This window comes from Grampus griseus (assembly GCF_964374135.1).
Source record: "Grampus griseus genome assembly, chromosome: 7".
NCBI classification, from domain to species: Eukaryota; Metazoa; Chordata; class Mammalia; order Artiodactyla; family Delphinidae; genus Grampus; species Grampus griseus.
Genome location: NC_139001.1, coordinates 23169553 through 23187654, shown reverse-complemented (window position 1 = coordinate 23187654; position 18102 = coordinate 23169553). Strand labels below are relative to the sequence as shown.

The following is an 18102-nucleotide window of genomic DNA, read 5'->3' as shown; positions in this document are numbered from 1 at the left end:
TGTTTCTTTGCCTACAGTTACTCTGACTTAATTACAGAGGTCCGTAAATTAAATGATTTGACTTATGATTTTTCAGCTTAACAATGGTGCAAAAACAATGCACACAAGTAGAGATGAAACTTCACATTTTGAATTTTGATCTTTTCCTGGACTAGCAATATGTGATGTGATACTCTTTTCTTATTGAAGTGTAGTTGAATTACAATATTATATTAGTTTCAGGTGTACAATGTAGTGATTCAATATTTTTATAGATTATACTCCACTTGAATTTATTATAAAATGTTGGCTATATTCCCTGTGCAGTACAGTGTATCCTTGTAGTTTATTTATTTTATGCATAGTAGTGTGTGCCTCTTAATCCCCTACCCCTATTTTGGCCTCTCCTCTCCCCTTTCCCCACTGGTAACCACTAGTTTGATCTCTAAATCTGTGAGTCTCTTTCTGTTTTGTTATATTTATTCATTTGTTTTATTTTTTAGATTCCACATATAAATGATAACATACAGCATTTGTCTTTCTCTGACTTATTTCACTAAGCATAATACCCTCTAGGTTCATCCATGTTGTTGTAAATGGCTGAATTCCATTCTTTTTTAATGGCTGAGTAATATTCCATTGTGTATATATGCCACATCTTTACCCATTCATCTACTGATGAACACTTATGTTGCTTCCATATCTTGGCTATTGTAAATAATGCTGCTATGAACATTGGGGTGCATGCATACTTTTGAATTAGTGTTTTTGTTATCTTCAGATATATACTCAGGAGTTGAATTGCTGGATCATATGGTAGTTCAATTTTTAGTTTTTGGGGGAACCTCTGTATTGTTTTCCATAGTGGCTGCACCAATTTACATTCCCACCAACAGTTCCAAAAAATTGAAAAGGAAGAAGCACTCTCAAATTCATTCTACAAGGCCACCATTACCCTGATACAGGAGACTGAGGTTTAGGTATTTTTCCAAGTGCCAGGTCCAGGTTACACAGACCAGCGTACACAGAACCTTTAGGGTAACTATTATATAGAACTCCATTGCCTGTACTATTGCTGTGATTGTTTTTAGCCAAAAAAAAAAAAAAAAGTTTGATCATGACATCTGAAATTCTTTGTATTTTTGTTAAACTAACAACAAAATAATTTTCATTTGGCAAAAGTATCCTCGAATAAGAATGATGTTTAATACATTTGCAACTTCGTGTTAGGAATTGTCAGTGCCTAAGTTTACCCAAAACGAACTAAAGAAGTATTTTCCGTGATTATCTGCCCACATCGTTCATTTTATCTCCTACAGTGTGAACATTGCTTTAAGGCACCAGAAATATTGATAAAGGTGCGGGGCAGGGGCCAGGGGGACAGCTGATCTGCCGTATAAGAGGATGGAAAGATATCTAGTAGATTTAAGGTAAGTGAAGTTATTAAATCAGATGAAATTTTACAGGTCACTGGAACCTTATATTGAGAAGAGATAAAGCAGAATGTGCAAGTACACAGAACCAAAGACTCTTGTGCATTCTTTTACCTCTGTGAGTGAGGTAGAGAGGACTTCAGACTTGGGAATTTAAACAAGCAGAGTTAAGGGGTTAACACTACAGCAAACACTTAACCATCTCTCCTGATTGCCCTTGCAGTGAGATTCCCTCTCCTCGCTAAGGACAACAAAATGTTAAAACATAAACAAACTACACACAAATACACAGACACAAATATAAGCACATAATACAAAAATAACTGGAAGCAGAGCTTTATGGTATAGGAGAAGCACTGGGTAATTTCCAGAGGGGTCTGTGCTACAGACATTGAGTGCTGCAATAAGAAAAGTAATTTGAGCTATTTATTAAAGGAGGGTTGATTAAGTTGTGTGCTTCAGAGAACTGGGAATGGTGCATAACCTTTTATTTCTCCCACTGAATTTGGTAGAACTCAGAGTAGACAATAAATCATGGTATTGAATACCTGTGCAGTTGCTCCTGTTCTAACTGATTGTAATATTGGGCTGGGCAAGAAGAGAAGGTCCAAGGCTTACCTGAAATCATAGCAGGTTGCTGCTTGGATTGCTCTCTCTGTCCCCTTTTCTTACCCAAAATAGGTAGTTGGAAATAGAATAGGGAATCAGTACATACCTCTTTATTTTTGTTTCTTTCACATGGAGTAGAAGGAAGAGGTCAGTAGCATCTACGATGCAGAGACAAATGCATGGTAATAAAAGACAGATGAAGCAGCATCTTACTACATGGACAATTATCAGGACCCATTTCATATCTGTTTCTTGCTTTTTTCTTTTTTTTTTTTTTTTTGTGGTACGCGGACCTCTCACTGTTGTGGCCTCTCCCGTTGCGGAGCGCAGGCTCCGGACGCGCAGGCTCAGCGGCCATGGCTCACGGGCCCAGCCGCTCTGCGGCATGTGGGATCTTCCTGCCCGGGGCACGAACCCGCGTCCCCTGCATCGGCAGGCGGACTCTCAACCACTGCGCCACCAGGGAAGCCCTGTTTCTTGCTTTTTTTAATCTGCCATTGTGTGGATCCATTTTTGTCTACCTTGTTCCCTTTAGGATTTATGTCCCACCATAGCAAATCTTAGCAAATCTCACTTTGGCCTGATTGGCCATCTAATTCCTCCCCTTAAACTTACACTTTTTATTTTATTCATCAATTCTGGCTGTGTGCATCTGGCCACCAACCCTGAATTCCACTTGTCTGTGTGTTTAAATAGCTTTAGTAAGGTGTTTTTGTCATCTCAGTTCTTACTACTGTCCCCTTCATCTGACTCCCTGTTCCTTCTCCTCAGTCCCCTGGAAACTGATGGGGCTCACTCACTGGTGCTCTTCAGCTTCCTCTAATATCACCAGCTACATACAGGGAGTGCCAATTAGTTTCCTTCTCTTGTCCCCATCAGTTCTGCCACATGGCCTCTGACACAAATGAGACATGATGATGTAAATTCATTCAGTCTTAGCACATTTTTCAATATAGAAATTGAGACTCAGGACGATTTATGTAACTTATGATAATTTCAATATATGTCTCAAATTGCAAAACTTATTTTGTAAAAAAGTATTGAATTTTAGTCAGTGCTCCTTACTAATAAAGCAGCCATACATAATTCATTTTGGCTTTCTAATTTGTTTATCAGACAGGTACCAAAAGAAGTTGTCAAGAGTTAACCATCATCACAATCATCACACTGGCTTGGTGGTTTCTAATAAATTAGGCCAAGTTCAGAACAGACTTTTGTACTATACTTCAATGTATAAGTGTACCTCAATTCCATGTCTTACGTGGTAACACTTCCAATTATTCCTAGATTATATGTAGCTTATATTTCTAAATATCCTCCTTGAAAAGAGATTTTCATGATAGAGCTCTTACCATGAAGATGTTTGACTTAAGCTTAGAAAAGCGTCTACTCTGTGTCACTAATATACTAAGGAAATGGAAAATTCTTATATTTATAACTACACAGAATTCTTGTAGATTGCTGAAACATGAAATAACCAAATAAACTTTATTATTGAAATGGGTTTCTTAAGAATATAAATGTGTAATGTAACTTTTCAAACTTGTTAAACCATAAAGAACTACACAGCAATTTCATAACATGAAACACAGTGTGTATAAAACTATGTAGCATAAAATGTTCAGCTGCTAAGGTAGCAGGAACGTTCCAGGAACTATTTTCATAAATCTGGAAGTGGTTGACCTGTTACATTGATCTTCTTTATTCCATTTACTAAAATAGTGGGGCCTGTATTCCTCTGTCTTTGGAGTTTATAAATTTCATCTAGTTGACTCTGTGTATCTTGAAATGGTCTTTCTTTCACATATTAGAACAACTTCTGGAACAAGAACTTCTGGAGGAGATGGAAATTATATATTGTTTAGCTTAAGAATATCCTTTCTTAAGGTTTGTTTTATTTAATAAAACAGGAATGAAGTGAAGGAGACAGGATAAATGATATTACATTTTTTAATGTAAGAAAACAGAAACATAATAAATTTAAATAGCTTTTCTTAAGGTCCCTGATCTTAAGAATTTTAATTTGGGAGATAATTGGGAAACGGCCTGGCTTGTGTACTCACCAAAGTGGGAGCTCCCTCCACGCTATGAAACAAAGGTGCCCAGCTGTGTAGATGAGGTGGTAGTAAATTTTGCAAGATTATGAGGCTGCATATTTGCATATATGTTGACTTTTCACAAATGATCTTTGAGTGTTGGTGGAAAATCTTTACATTTGTATATGTATTGGGGGAATTTTTCTTATAAAAATACAAATCTACAAATTTTAATGGAGCATTTATATAAGTATATAGAAGAGGTAACAAAAATAGAATTGCCCTAGAGATGAGCCAGGACACACATACAATCTTGCCTGCCTCTTCCCTTGCCCATGACTGGGATTAGAACTACCAGCCACGCAGCAAGGCAAGGGGAAGACTATTTGGTACTCTACCCGACTCCAAATTTACTGTAAGTATGAGGTTGGAAGAACACTGGACAAGAAAAATAAAAAGGAAGTGTTAGCCTTTATGACTAACTACCCTCTGGGGTATTATTAATAATGCCACAAACTGTGAAAATGCCTCATCTATTTAATAAAAATGAAAGGTAGGTACTACTTTCCAGATCCTGACAATATAAATCCTATATAGTCTTGAATAAAATCTATAATATTACATTTTTAAATTTAAAGTGCCCAGGAAGTATTAATATTTCATATTTTCACATTTTCTTAGCTGACTTCTGAAAAAGAATGGGACCTGATATCTTATTTTGACAGATTTTTTCATTGTTTTGTGCACACATTTGTTTTATGGCTTTTAATCCATTTTACTTTGGCACTTTTTTAAAGTACACTTAATAATTTAATATTCTTTATTAGTGAGAAGAACTATGAGTTGACTGTTCCTGAGGATAATGGCAAAAAATATTAATATACTAAAGTGACACCTTTCATAATAATGAGGAGCTGTGTGTGAAATGGATCTAAAGCCATTATTCTTAAGTTACTAATGTATACTCCTAGCTACTGTTTTGTTTTTTATCTTTTGCTCCCCACTTTCTCATTTTCCACACAGGAGCTGGAGAGATCTTTTAAATAATTATCATTCATATATCAGTCTCCTACTTAAAACTATTCAGTGATGTTAGGATAAATGCCAGTCTCTTTTTCTCAGCCTGTGAGGCCGCATATGATCTGGTCCTTGCTTTCCACCTGCTTATCATCCATCCTCAGCAGAGTCCTCGCCTCTCTCTGTAGTCACCCTGGCCTTGCTTCTGTCCCTTGAATACACCAACTCCCTTGAGCCTTAGCACTTTTTTTTTTTTTTTTTTTTTTTTTGCGGTACGCGGGCCTCTCGCTGTTGTGGCCTCTCCCGCTGCGGAGCACAGGCTCCAGATGCGCAGCTTCAGCGGCCATGGCTCACGGGCCCAGACGCTCCGCGGCATGTGAGATCCTCCCGGACCGGGGCACGAACCCGCGTCCCCTGAATCGGCAGGCGGACTCCCAACCACTGCACCACCAGGGAAGCCCGAGCCTTAGCACTTTTGTAGGTGCGGTCACCTGTGCCTGAAACCACCTGCCCCTAAATTGTCCTAAAAATACTTCTTCCTTCTTGCCATTCTGATCTTGGCTAGAATGTCATGTCTTCAGTGAGGACTCTGGTAACCACCTCATCAAAAATAACATTCTCGGGGCTTCCCTGGTGGTGCAGTGGTTACGAATCCGCCTGCCAACGCAGGGGACACGGGTTCGAGCCCTGGGCCAGGAAGACCCCACATGTCTCGGAGCAATGAAGCCCATGCGCCACAACTACTGAGCCTGTGCTCTAGAGCTCGCGAACCACAACTACTGAAGCCCGCGTGCCTAGAGCCCGTGCTCTGCAACAACAACAACAAAAATAACATTCTCATACAAATCATTGTCATATCACTTTGCTGGTTTTTCTCATAGCTAGGCTATTCTGTTCAGTCATTTGATTGTTGCTGTTTGTTTCCCCACATTCACATGTAAGCTCCCTGAGAGTGCTGCTCCTGTCTGTTTTGCATACTGCATCGTAGGCTCTTAATCCATATTGGTTGAAATAAAGAGTAAAAGTTGCATGTTAGAGTGCTTTGTAAATCCTGATGCATACCCAAATATAAGATGCGGTTATTAGCGGAGCAACAGTCAGACAGATGTTTTGTATATTTTTGTCCTGGTCAGCTGGATAAAAGCATGTGCAGTGTGTGACTGTGTGCTATCGTTAAGGACGAGTAGATAGTGGTCACCCACTGTTCACAGGGCACACATTTTGATATTGATTCATTTTCAACCCTCTGAGCATCTTCTGTGTTGGAAATAATTAGAGCCTGTGAACTGAAGTGAAGGAAACATTTACAATGCTGAATAACCTAAAGTGAAGACAGGGGTATCTAATTAGTCTTTCTTGTGACAATCTTTTTTTAGATTAATATTCTTCTCTCTGAAAAGTCTAACAGTGGCGCTTATGTCAGTGACTCTGTTGATAATTAATAGTGTTCGCCATACACCCCCACACATTCCCTCCAAAATATCCTTGTGTAACGCCACTACTGGAAAGAACAATTTCAATTAGAGAGAAGAGATTCTGAAGTGTATATCACATGGTCTATTGTAAGGGATGTGTCCTATTATAAAAGAGAGAAAATCTCTGATAGAACATAATATTTTATGTAACATGCCTGGTATATTGTTTAACAAAACATTTTATGGATACTTCATCAGGACTGACTTGATTAAGAGGCAGGATTAGCATTCACCCACAATTTCCTTTTTTGAATCCTTAAGATGTTTTCCTGTACTATTTTCACCCTAGTCACAGGCTTATTAACTTAGGAAGGAGGTGACAGGGCCTTTGTCTTTGAATCTTGCAATTATAATTAATAGTAAGTTAAAGGGAAGCAGAAAGGTTATATTCAAAATTTAAAGTAAAATGACTTTGTGGCACTTAGGGCAGGCGCCAGGAAGATATTAAGTAAGAACTCATTATTCTTATTAATTAGAACTTCGGGAAGACATCTTTGAGAAGGAAAATCATTTTATGATTAGTTAGAAGAGGGATACCTATTTGTGGACAGAACTTGAGGAGAGGAACTGTGTTGTCTTCATCTCAGTATGCCCAGGGCCTCGCAGAGCCCATTCCCAGTGACCAGAAACTACTTGATGCTACCTGTGTACATGAAGGCAGGGAGAGGGGTCAATGTGTACGTATTGTCCACTGTTTCCCGCAATACATTCCTAAAAACCACATTATGAAAGAGACCACCACAAAGCTTCCTTATGTTCATGTGTGAAAGTATTATGTGTGGGTCCTACATTTTTGTCAGATGATTTAACATCAAATAAAGTACAGCAATGTCTGGTGTCTATCAAAACCACATGGAAACATCATTTTTCTCTAAATATTTACAATTCTAAGGACTAAATTTACTACCTGTGATCCTTAAAAGAGGCATGTGTAGATTATAGAAGTTTACATGAAGGGCCAGGTTACAATGACGTGCAATGATGTTCAATAATAATAATAGCTAATATTTATGGAAAGCTGACCATGCTTAGATGTTGTTCCAACCGCTTTACATATACCAACTTATCCTCACAGCACAATACCCTTATGGGTCAGTTTTAGTATTCCCTCCTTATTTGTGAAAAGGAGAGTTACATAGTTATGGCAGAGACCATATGGTCTATAAGCCGAAAATATTTACTCTCTGGCCCTTTAAGAAAATGTTGGCCAACCTCAGCTTTAGATCATAAGTACTTGTTTTTCCAATCAACTTTGATCTATTTCTCCACCACTCTGAACCTAACCAGTGCCCAACTTCCAGAAAATAAGTGACAATAGTTAAAACCTTTTCACACATCATTAGAAAAATGACAAAAAAAAATTATCAGTGGTTTTGAATTTTAAGATCATCTCAATAAATTCCCTAGATAAAAATAATACAATCTTCAGTGTGGCTTCTTCTCCAATGTTATCATCTAAAAAAAGGAAAGGGATGAGGTTCTGAGCTCACTTTCCAGAGAGAGATGGACTCTGGAGGCAGTCTGCTCAAATTCATGTCCTCCCTCTGCCACTTCCTGGGTTTGTGACCTTGAGTAGATCATTTAACCTCTCTGTGCCCCAGTTTCCCTATCTGCAAAATAGGACTAATAATAGACCTAAGTCATGGGGGCATTATGACCGTTAAATGAGTTAATGTATGCCATTTGGAGATCAGGAACTGACTCCTATAAATTGTTAGTTATTTCTCCCATTTTTCAACTTCTTTAAAAGACTGATTTAGAGGGCTTCCCTGGTGGCTCAGTGGTTGAGAGTCCACCTGCCGATGCAGGGGACATGGGTTCTTGCCCTGGTCCGGGAGGATCCCACAGGCCGCTGAGCGGCTGGGCCCATGAGCCACGGCCGCTGGGCCTGCGCGTCCGGAGCCTGTGCTCCGCAGCGGGAGAGGCCACAACAGTGAGAGGCCCGTGTACCGCAAAAAAAAAAAAAAAAAAAGACTGATTTAGAGATAAATAGAATGATGAAACTTGAGGCCTGAATATACTGGGAAAATTCTCAATGAATTAAATGCCCATGGAATCAATGCTTATTAAATATCCTTCTACATTTATGCTTTATCTATTCTTTACAGAGAATATTTATTTATTCTTTGAAGAGTTCTCTATGAAAATAGGTGAATAAAACATTAATGCCCTCTGATAACTTAAAGAATAATACAAGGCTCATAATATTAGCACAAGAGATCAAATTAATGAGTTTATTAAGTGCAACATGTAGTATATTAGCACAAAAGCCTTTGTAGATCAGAATGTACAAGGGGTGCTACTCACCTGGTTTCTCTTATAGAACCAGAGCATTTTATTGTAAAGAGTAGGGTCCTCTTTTTAAGACTGTTATGTCAGGTGGTACCCAGCTCTGATATATACACTGAAAATTCCTAGATATATTAACTCAGGACTTAATAATGACTAAATGACTTTAAACATTTACTGGGAATGATATCTCCCATCTCTGTTACAAGAATTATTGATACTTACAGTACACACATATAAATAATAAACTATGAAAGACTGACACTAAGTAAAAATGTCTAAATTCATGATCCTCAAATTCAGACCATCCTGGATTCAAAGTCAGCCTCCATCTATTATCAAACTTGAGCAATTTACATAATATCTCAACCTCTGTTTACTTAGTTATAATATAATAAAACTAACTGTACCGAAGTCAGTCCCCCCGTCAGACGTATGACAAGTATGTACTGAATAGCTAATATATCCCAGCCACTGTTGGGGGTGAGTATACAGCAAGTACACAACAAACAAACAGACATAAACCCTTGACCTCGTGAGCTTTCTTTCTACTTGTTGTGAGAATTAAGGATTTAGTACAAATTCTGGTGCACATTTAGTTTTCAAACAATGTTGGATATTATTGTTGTTAATTGATGATGGAGAGAAGGAGGAGGATTTCAGACACCAGTGCCTCATTATGGAGTTGATAATGACACTCAGCTTCACTAAACTTCTGTATCTGGGGGAATATTTCTGGTTAGTGGCCCCTGACCTGTGTTCTCCCACAAGGAATGATTGGAATCAGAATCTGCAACTTTTTTTTTTTTTTTTTCGGTAAGCAGGCCTCTCACTGTTGTGGCCTCTCCCGTTGCGGAGCACAGGCTCTGGACGCGCAGGCTCAGCGGCCATGGCTCACAGGCCCAGCCGCTCTGCGGCGTGTGGAATCTTCCCGGACCGGGGCACGAACCCGTGTCCCCTGCATTGGCAGGCGGACTCTCAACCACTGCGTCACCAGGGAAGCCCAGAATGTGCAACTCTTGATTGGGGATCTTTATCACTATGACCCAGTCTTTGCTGGTGCACTTATTCTGTGACTAACTCAATAACAAGTACTTGTTAATTGATTCTTACGAGAGCATTAAATTCCCTTCTATACACGCTGGAAATAGTTCTAATCACTTAAAGACCATTTCATAGATGATGTAAATTATACTTTTTAAAGAATAAAATATCAGTGTTTGACTGAAACTGGTCCAGAATAATTAGGAAAAATAAGTCATATGTAATATTAGAAAAGAAATATATGCATAGAGAAACCTGAGAGTGTGATTAGTGGGATGAGTTCTCAGGAAGTTCAGGTGTTATGGAGGGGCCCTCAAAGTAGAAGTGTTCAGAAGAGTCTGGAAAAACACTTCCAAAACTGATTAACCACCAATAGGTTTGTGTTTATCTTTTTTTTTCCTTAACTTCTACAAATAGTTTCCCCCACAAAGTCATTTTGGAAACTTATCTTTCAAAGTCCGTAAAGACATCAATGACTTTAGTTATCTTCACGTAAAGAGGGTAATTTATCATCTAGTCAAGTGTGCATGTGTCTGCCCGGAAAGCTGTGAGCTAACATACATCATACTCAGTAGCTTCAAGGATTTGGTTTGCCTTCTTATGTGTGTTTGAATATAGAATTCATTTCAATCTGACATGTTTTACCTCTCATCATATTTTTCTTCTAATTAAGTTCTATAAATGTATCCTCTCCCCAGTTTGAGCTGTAATAAATTCCTTTCCTGAACTGGCCTTCTGGAAGTCACAAACCAATTATGATGAATTACAAAATGAATAATTCCCCTTCTACTATGTTTATTTTGAGCAGCAAAGTGCTAGAGAAAAGGGAAACTGTTTCACCAGAAAGAAGGCCCTGCTCATAGTAGTCACATGCCTGTGAGTTGAATAGTTCCAATACTGACCCCAGCAAATTTCCAAAACTGGATAGGTCTAATGGAAAGACATGATTTTTCAGCTCACAATTCTGGGATTTAGTGGTATTATTGGAAGGGATCCATAAGGAGAAAAGTTTTGCTCTCATGTAAGCCCTGGAGTTACTCATGTAGGTATGGACCCAGACCATGATTTCTTTGGGAAATTGATTTCCTAAAGTCTTTTTTGCAGAAGAAGGGAACAATGCCATTCATAGAATGGACTGTGGGAGAAATGAATGTGTAATTCTTATTTTTTAAGTCATTATTTGTTTAAGTCATTATTTAAGTCATTATTTGTTTCACTTCACTGTATAGGCAAGTAAATGCATTATGTCTTTGATTTGAGATGGCTGTGTTGAAACTGAACAATTTGTTGCTAATATTTAGGCTGGTATTTTAATAGGTGCTTAACATTCGGCACATTCGTTCCCATTACATTGTAAGGCATAGATGAAACGCTATATAAATAAGATTAAAGCATTGCCATAGATAAAATATCAGGCATTAACCTTTTAGACTCTTGATTTTAGAATGGATTAGCTTCAGTAAATAAATAAACAGCCACAATGATCATAGTCTGGCTCAAATAATACTGCTTAATGTGTTAATCATTAATTTTACATACGTCTTTCTCAATTCCCTCTATGCCTTTATAGAGTGGGAATTGTCTTCTGCATCCTGAATTCATTACTGTAATTTGTGTACTGTGCATTGACTGAAGCAAATTTAGGTGGCATATTAATGAAGAATTTGAGCTCCTTTGTGTAGATAGTGGACCATGGAGTTAATGTTTCATTTATAGAATTTATTACAGAACTATGATAATGTGGTTATGATTCATGATCTTTTCCTGGATAATGCCTGATTTAAGATACACTATAGTCTGAAAAGAAGTTTGCTTTTATATAATAAGCATGGCTACTGGTCCAAATATCCTAACACCAAATTTTCATTGGCATAACTTTTCCTCCCTGAAAGAAAAAAAACAGAATTATTGTTTCAAACCAGAATTAGACATGAGCATTCACCTAAATCAACCATCCCATTTTTCAAATGAGGAATCTGAGATCCAGTGAAGTTAATTAGATTGATGGCATTCAAGAAGCCATAAGCTAGAGCTATAGCCAGGACGTCGAACCTGGCTCTTCTGGCTTCTGAGCCAGCATTCTGAGTAAGCCGTCCTGCCTGGCTGAAAAGGATCATCCCTGCCATTTCATTTGTTTCCAGTATGAAACCATTCACTGTTATCTCCCCGTAACTACCTTTTCTTCTCTTTCCCTGTGTAGCATCATCACGCACCCCCGCAAAGACATCCTCATCTCCTGTGGGGAGGACCGCGTCTGGAAGGTGGTGGGGCTCCCCAAAGGCAATGTGCTTCTCACAGGATTGGGCCACACCGACTGGCTTTCGGATTGCTGCTTCCATCCCAGGTCAGTACACACAACTCCCAGAGCCAGCCTGATCTCTCCAGGAATGCATTTGTTTACTCTGTGTCTTCACTCTGCTGGCTTTTTTTTTTTTTCTTAAACCACTTTATTGAAGTATGAATAGGTGTACATATTTAATATATACGACCTGATAAGTTTGGAGTTAAGTATACATCCTTGAAATCATCACTACAATCTATACCATAAACATATCTATCATCTCCAAAAGTTTCTTCCCATCCACTTTATTTTATCATCATCATCATCATTATAAAAATACTTAACGTAAGATCTACCTTCTTAGCAATTTTTTAAGTATTCAATAAGTATCATTTGCTGTAGGCTCTGTACTATACAGTAGATCTCTAGGACTCACTCATCTTGTATAAATGAAACTTGAAACTTTGTACTGCCACTTTTCTCTCTGCAACCCCACCTCTTCCACTGAATTTTGAAATGTGTAGATAATGTTCCTTTGGCTTTCCTTATATTGACTTTAGATTGATTGCTTTTGATATTTAGTACATGTAAAACTTAGTCCACATGCTGATGCATTTAAAAAGAGTAATAAGCTTCCCAGGACAAGCATTAGAAATGCTCCTTGTACTCATAAGCTATGAAAAGGCACATGAATTTCAATAATGCATATCAGTGTTTACTTTGCCTCTGTTAATCTTGCATGTTTTCCTTTTAGAATTAAGTTTTCTACCAAAAAGGATCAGGAGGCAGTGATCAATTTCTTTAAAAATTTCAATGATACTCAAGACATTAAAGAAAACAAAGCAGAACTGAAGGCATTGAGCCCTGTAATTTTCAGGATTCACTGAATTTTTGTACCAAAAGAACAGGGGCACAGAAGGAAAGACACTGTTAAACATGTAGTACATTATTCTGGTGGTAGGAAGCTCTGCCCACAGTTGCTTGTGGTCAACTGCTATCCCTAATCCCAACTGTCTTCTCTTATTCAACATTATGCTTAACATTTGTTAAGCATCTGGCTCTATCTGGCTCTTTCTAACAGTCTCTGGTCTAACTACTCTTGGAGATGCATAGTCCGTAGTGCAACTTCTCAACCATTCCACTGGGAAATTTTGGTCTTAGGAGGACCTTATTGATTTTTTTTTGTTTGTTTTCACAAGACTTTTTTTTTTAAACCATCTTTGTCTTATCCTTAGTATGAAGGTCAATGAAATTAGATTGAAATAAAAGTAACTAAATTGTCCAGAAATTTGTGTGTTAATGAGAAGAGTAAACTAATTTTTTAATTTTAATTTTTGAAAATGTTTTTAAAATATAATTTTAAAATTATACCAAATAAAATATAATTTTAAAATTATACCAAATATAATTTTAAAATTATACCAAATAATTTTACCAAATAATCTTTGGTACTAGATGTTTGAATTTAATTTTTGAACATGTAATGCGTTCTGTATCTGGTATATGGATAAACAAATCTGCCCTGCCTCTCATGTCTCAGAAACATAAAGCCCATCTTGCAAGCAGAGACAACACAATTAGAAGTGTAGCCTATCACTTCTGTAGCTGCTGGGCATACTAATCAGATTTCTATAATACCCTGTCACCATGACAACCCGTGACTCTGAAATTTTCTCATTAGTGTTTGACCAGCACATGGTCCTTTTAATAGATCTTCCTGTTTTTCCAGTCAATTACTGAAATTAAAATGAGGTGAAATACATCATTATTCACTCATAGTATGAATTTACTTTCAGTACTTTCTTTGGCAGAATTTTAGTAAAATGTAGCCACACTCCTTTTTTCTAATGCATGTGGGATAAAAATAACGGGAGAAAATACATTTAGCTATATGTGTTTTAAGTAAGAGATAATGAATAGCAAGTGTTCCATTTGTAGAATTGGTGAAAATAATAAATAATTATTAGAAACTACAGCAAAAAAGCTCTTTTTTATTTGGGGTAGAGATCGGTTCTGAAGGAGTTTATATTTCAGGCCTCAGACATTTTATAATGCTTACTGCATGTAAATCAACACCGAAGACCATACATTATGGACTATAATATATATAATATATGCATATATATACATACATAATATTTATACCTTAAAAGTTGTTTCTGAAATTTAAGTTTGTGATATTTGATTTTTAGTTTTGCTTAGATAATTTGGTTGGTAAAAAAAGAATTTATTGTTAAAGATAATATCTTTCCTATTTATATACTCATCTATAATCAAAGAATCAAACATAAAATAAATTTGATTCAAATATGACACTTTAATCTGTAGTTGGATCTTTGATTAATAAATGCAGTCATAGTCTTCCTCAGAGCCCATCTTTGTGATTAGCTTAGTTCTGCTGCCTTGGATGACGTCCAGAGTAGACACATTATAATGTGACACCTGTCTAATTCCTCTTCTCTTCACATAGAAAAATAAACTCCTACATTTTTTTTACTTTATTTTTAATTGTAATTGTTTCTAGTTGAGTGTTTTCTGTAACTTCCAGTTGTATGTATTCCTGATTACTATGACATTCAAGCCACTGTGTCTCCTGCCACAGTGACATAATTCAGATTTCTTTTGGGGGTCAAACCCACTTGATATGACAGTGGTATATACACTGAGTGACCCAAATCAGTCTTAGTCATCTTGTTTCCCTTGTCATAACGGACATCTTCAATACATAAATGACGAACACAACAGGCATAATAATATTAATATCAGGAAAAAGAGGACTAACAGAAAAAAGTTAAAATGGGAGGGTAACTAAATATCACTTGAGGATCAGATAATATGATGTTGAAATATATAAAACAAAGCTCGTAAATAAAAGAAGATTCTGCCAAAAGTATAGTCACCAGAGTCAAAGACTTCAAAGTATATCAGTTTTTAATACGTGAAGTAAACAAAGTTACAGTAGAATTAGAGAAATTAATAAAATAGCAAGTGTATTTAGTGTTATATATTGAACTTTATACTTTATGAAGAGAGATTGTAGATTCTTTGAAATCATTGTTAGGTTTTTAAAACTATATAACTCTTAAACCACAAATTTAACATAAATGAATTCTTCAGAATAACAAACATACAAACTAAAGTTTGTGAGCAAGATTCAGTAGTAAAAGAAAATAAATCAATAACTAAAATATAATAAAATCTCAATTATTAAAAAGTAAATAAATGAATATTGGGTCAGAGAACTATAAACAGTTATTACCTAGTTGATAAACAGTCCCAAACACAATACTTATCAAACTTACGAGATGTAACCAGAAGTGTGCTCAGAGTAGAATTTATCACTTTGATAGTTTTATTTTTTAAATGAAAAAAAAGAAAATAAGTGAATTATGAATTTAAATTAAAAAGTACAACTGGTCAACAAATATAGAAAAGCAAAGAATGGATAAGTGAAAAGTAGAAATGAATGAATTAGAATAAAAAGAGTACATTTATATTAATCCAAAAGGTTTTTTTCAAGAAAAAATAATAAAATAAGGAACTATAATATTGAAGTAAGTAGATAACTCAATAAAAGAAAAAAAACATGTAGGAAACAGAAATATTAACCTTAGCAATTTGGAAAGAGTTAAAACCATAAATACAGAGATGAAAAAATATGTGTTTGGAATTCTTAATAAAATAATAGATTTCTATGAAAATAAACATCACCAATATTGAATCAAGTTGGAGCAGAGACCCAGAATAGATTAATAACAGTGGAAGAAACTGAGTTCTAGAAGTTCTGCTTTTCATTCCCATCTTCTGAAGTTTTATGACTGAGTTTTAAAAACTTTATTTAAAAAAAACAAGATAAATTAGTTAATTTTTAGGTTCACTGAATTTTCTGAGGACAAGAAAAAAATGAAATTTTATTACTGGTTTCACAAACATAGCATAAACATAATTTTAAATTGGGCAAGTGTAGTACCCCTGCCATAACTCTAGGCCCTTTTCATAATTATAGATGCAGAACTTTTAAAGAGACTGCAGAAAATGGAATTCAGTTGTATGTTTAAAAAGAGTGGCATACAATGACCAAGTAAGATTTGTACTTGAAAAGCGTGGAATATATAAGTGATCCAACTATGAGGACATCATATTATAAATTATACTAATAGTTAGCATTCAAAGTTAATTTAAAGTTGTTGGGTAAAAATCTAGCATCTATACTTAAGACACAGATGTTTGCAAATATTATTAAGCCCCATGTGTTGGAATTGACAAGGAGAATGGATTTTGGAACAGCTGGGAACTAAGACGGTCTGGCAGGTGAGTGTAGAATCTGGATGCCATGGAGTCGGATGGGTCAAACGAGGAATGGGTATTCACGGGTAATAGAGCAAAGTGGGGAACATAAAACCAAACAGGCAAAAATACCTAAAATCCAAATAGAAGCAAAGCCTCTTTGTCTAAGCCTTCGGTAGCTATGCAAGGCATTGTTACTTGTCCAGTTGGTATTTATTCTCAATAAAGGTTATCCACATTTTTTCTTTTTCTTAATGATAATGGTTATATTTTATTAAAATATTTTCAACACTGAAATTTTCTAACATATTTATAAGTTAAAAAATAAAATGTATGTGGAAAACTTTTAACTATAAACACTATATAAATATTATACAGACTCTACAAATTGAAGGCAATTTAAAACTCTTACTGCAAAGGCTGTATTCTTTTAAAATAACACTATACACATAATTAAATCATTGTCATCTATTGTTTACAGTACAATTGGTTTTGATTGCATCTAAGTTTTTAAGCTCCTTAGTAGAATTTGTGAATCAAGACACTTTTTTAGAAATGACATGGGTAACTAATCACTGTAGAACCAGCTATTATTACATGTTTACCACTAGATGGCGATCATACAGTGGTAAGGTAAAGCACCCTTTGCATTTACTGGGTAGACTGATGAACTGGCTGTTGAAAGTGATTCATTGGTTGCTGAAAATGACGAAGGGGTGGAGCTATGCAGAGAATGTGCATTGGTGCTGCCTTTGCACTGTTGAAAGAATGAAATGTACAGTGCCAAAAAGCAGGAACCTTAAGCATAATCCTGTGCAAGGTAGACGTCATGCTCTAAACTGCTAAAACATGGAATCAGAGTTTCAGGTTGCCCAAATTAGAATCCTACCTTCACCTTTGCTAGTCCTGTCAGTTTTCTTGTCTGCAAAATGGATGCAATAATGATATCTACTTTGTGGGTTAATTATGAAGGCTAAATTCTATCATATATGAAAAACACAAGTTCTGTTGCCTGGCAACTGTATGCTCAAGAAATGTTACCTATTATTATTTTTTATTCATTGATAGGTATGTTGAGAACTTAGATCAGGAATTTTTATAAAATTGGTAGCCTTAAACACAGTGGGTTAGGAAGGAAAGACTATATTGTGATGTCTGGGTTACACCAAGCTAGAATTAGAAGAATGCTCTCAAATCATGAAACATTTGAGGATCAGGTCTGAAGGTCTTACCAAGTTAAAAATAAAATCATTTATAAACTGAAAACAAATATAATTAATGCAAAAAGATGTATGTTACTCATCTGTCCTTAGCCCTTAAAAATGTGTCTCTTTAAAAATTGTACCAAGTAGCTCATCGTATTTTGCTTTTACAGAAGAGAGAAAGAATTCTGCATATTTCCTTTTTTTTAGGTTCTAGAAGGAAAATAATTGGCTAGAAACACCAAAAAAATTACTTTTTGAAATTAAAAGTATTTAAATTGAAAGCATTTAAAAATAAAATATTTTTGTTGTTTTTGAGGAAAGTAAAGCACGTAATGTTTGACCTGCTCTGTCCACAGGCAGGTATTATTATTGTTGGCCCATTTAGACTAGCTTTGGGCAAATGAAACAGAGTTGTATATCAATCTCCGGGTTAATATCAATAGATCA

General features: G+C 36.1%; 1 protein-coding gene across 2 annotated transcripts in view; it reads left to right on the top strand.

Moving 5' to 3' along the window:
• The window catches only part of SPAG16 (sperm associated antigen 16), a gene marked incomplete at both ends in the record, with an annotated part of 885965 nt that overhangs the window by 401960 nt on the left and 465903 nt on the right, over nt 1–18102 (top strand). For both annotated transcript variants that reach the window (XM_082657932.1, XM_082657931.1), the window contains one exon: nt 12083–12226. In XM_082657932.1, coding sequence (XP_082514058.1) covers nt 12083–12226 — 144 coding nt within the window. The remainder of the gene's footprint in view (nt 1–12082; nt 12227–18102) is intronic.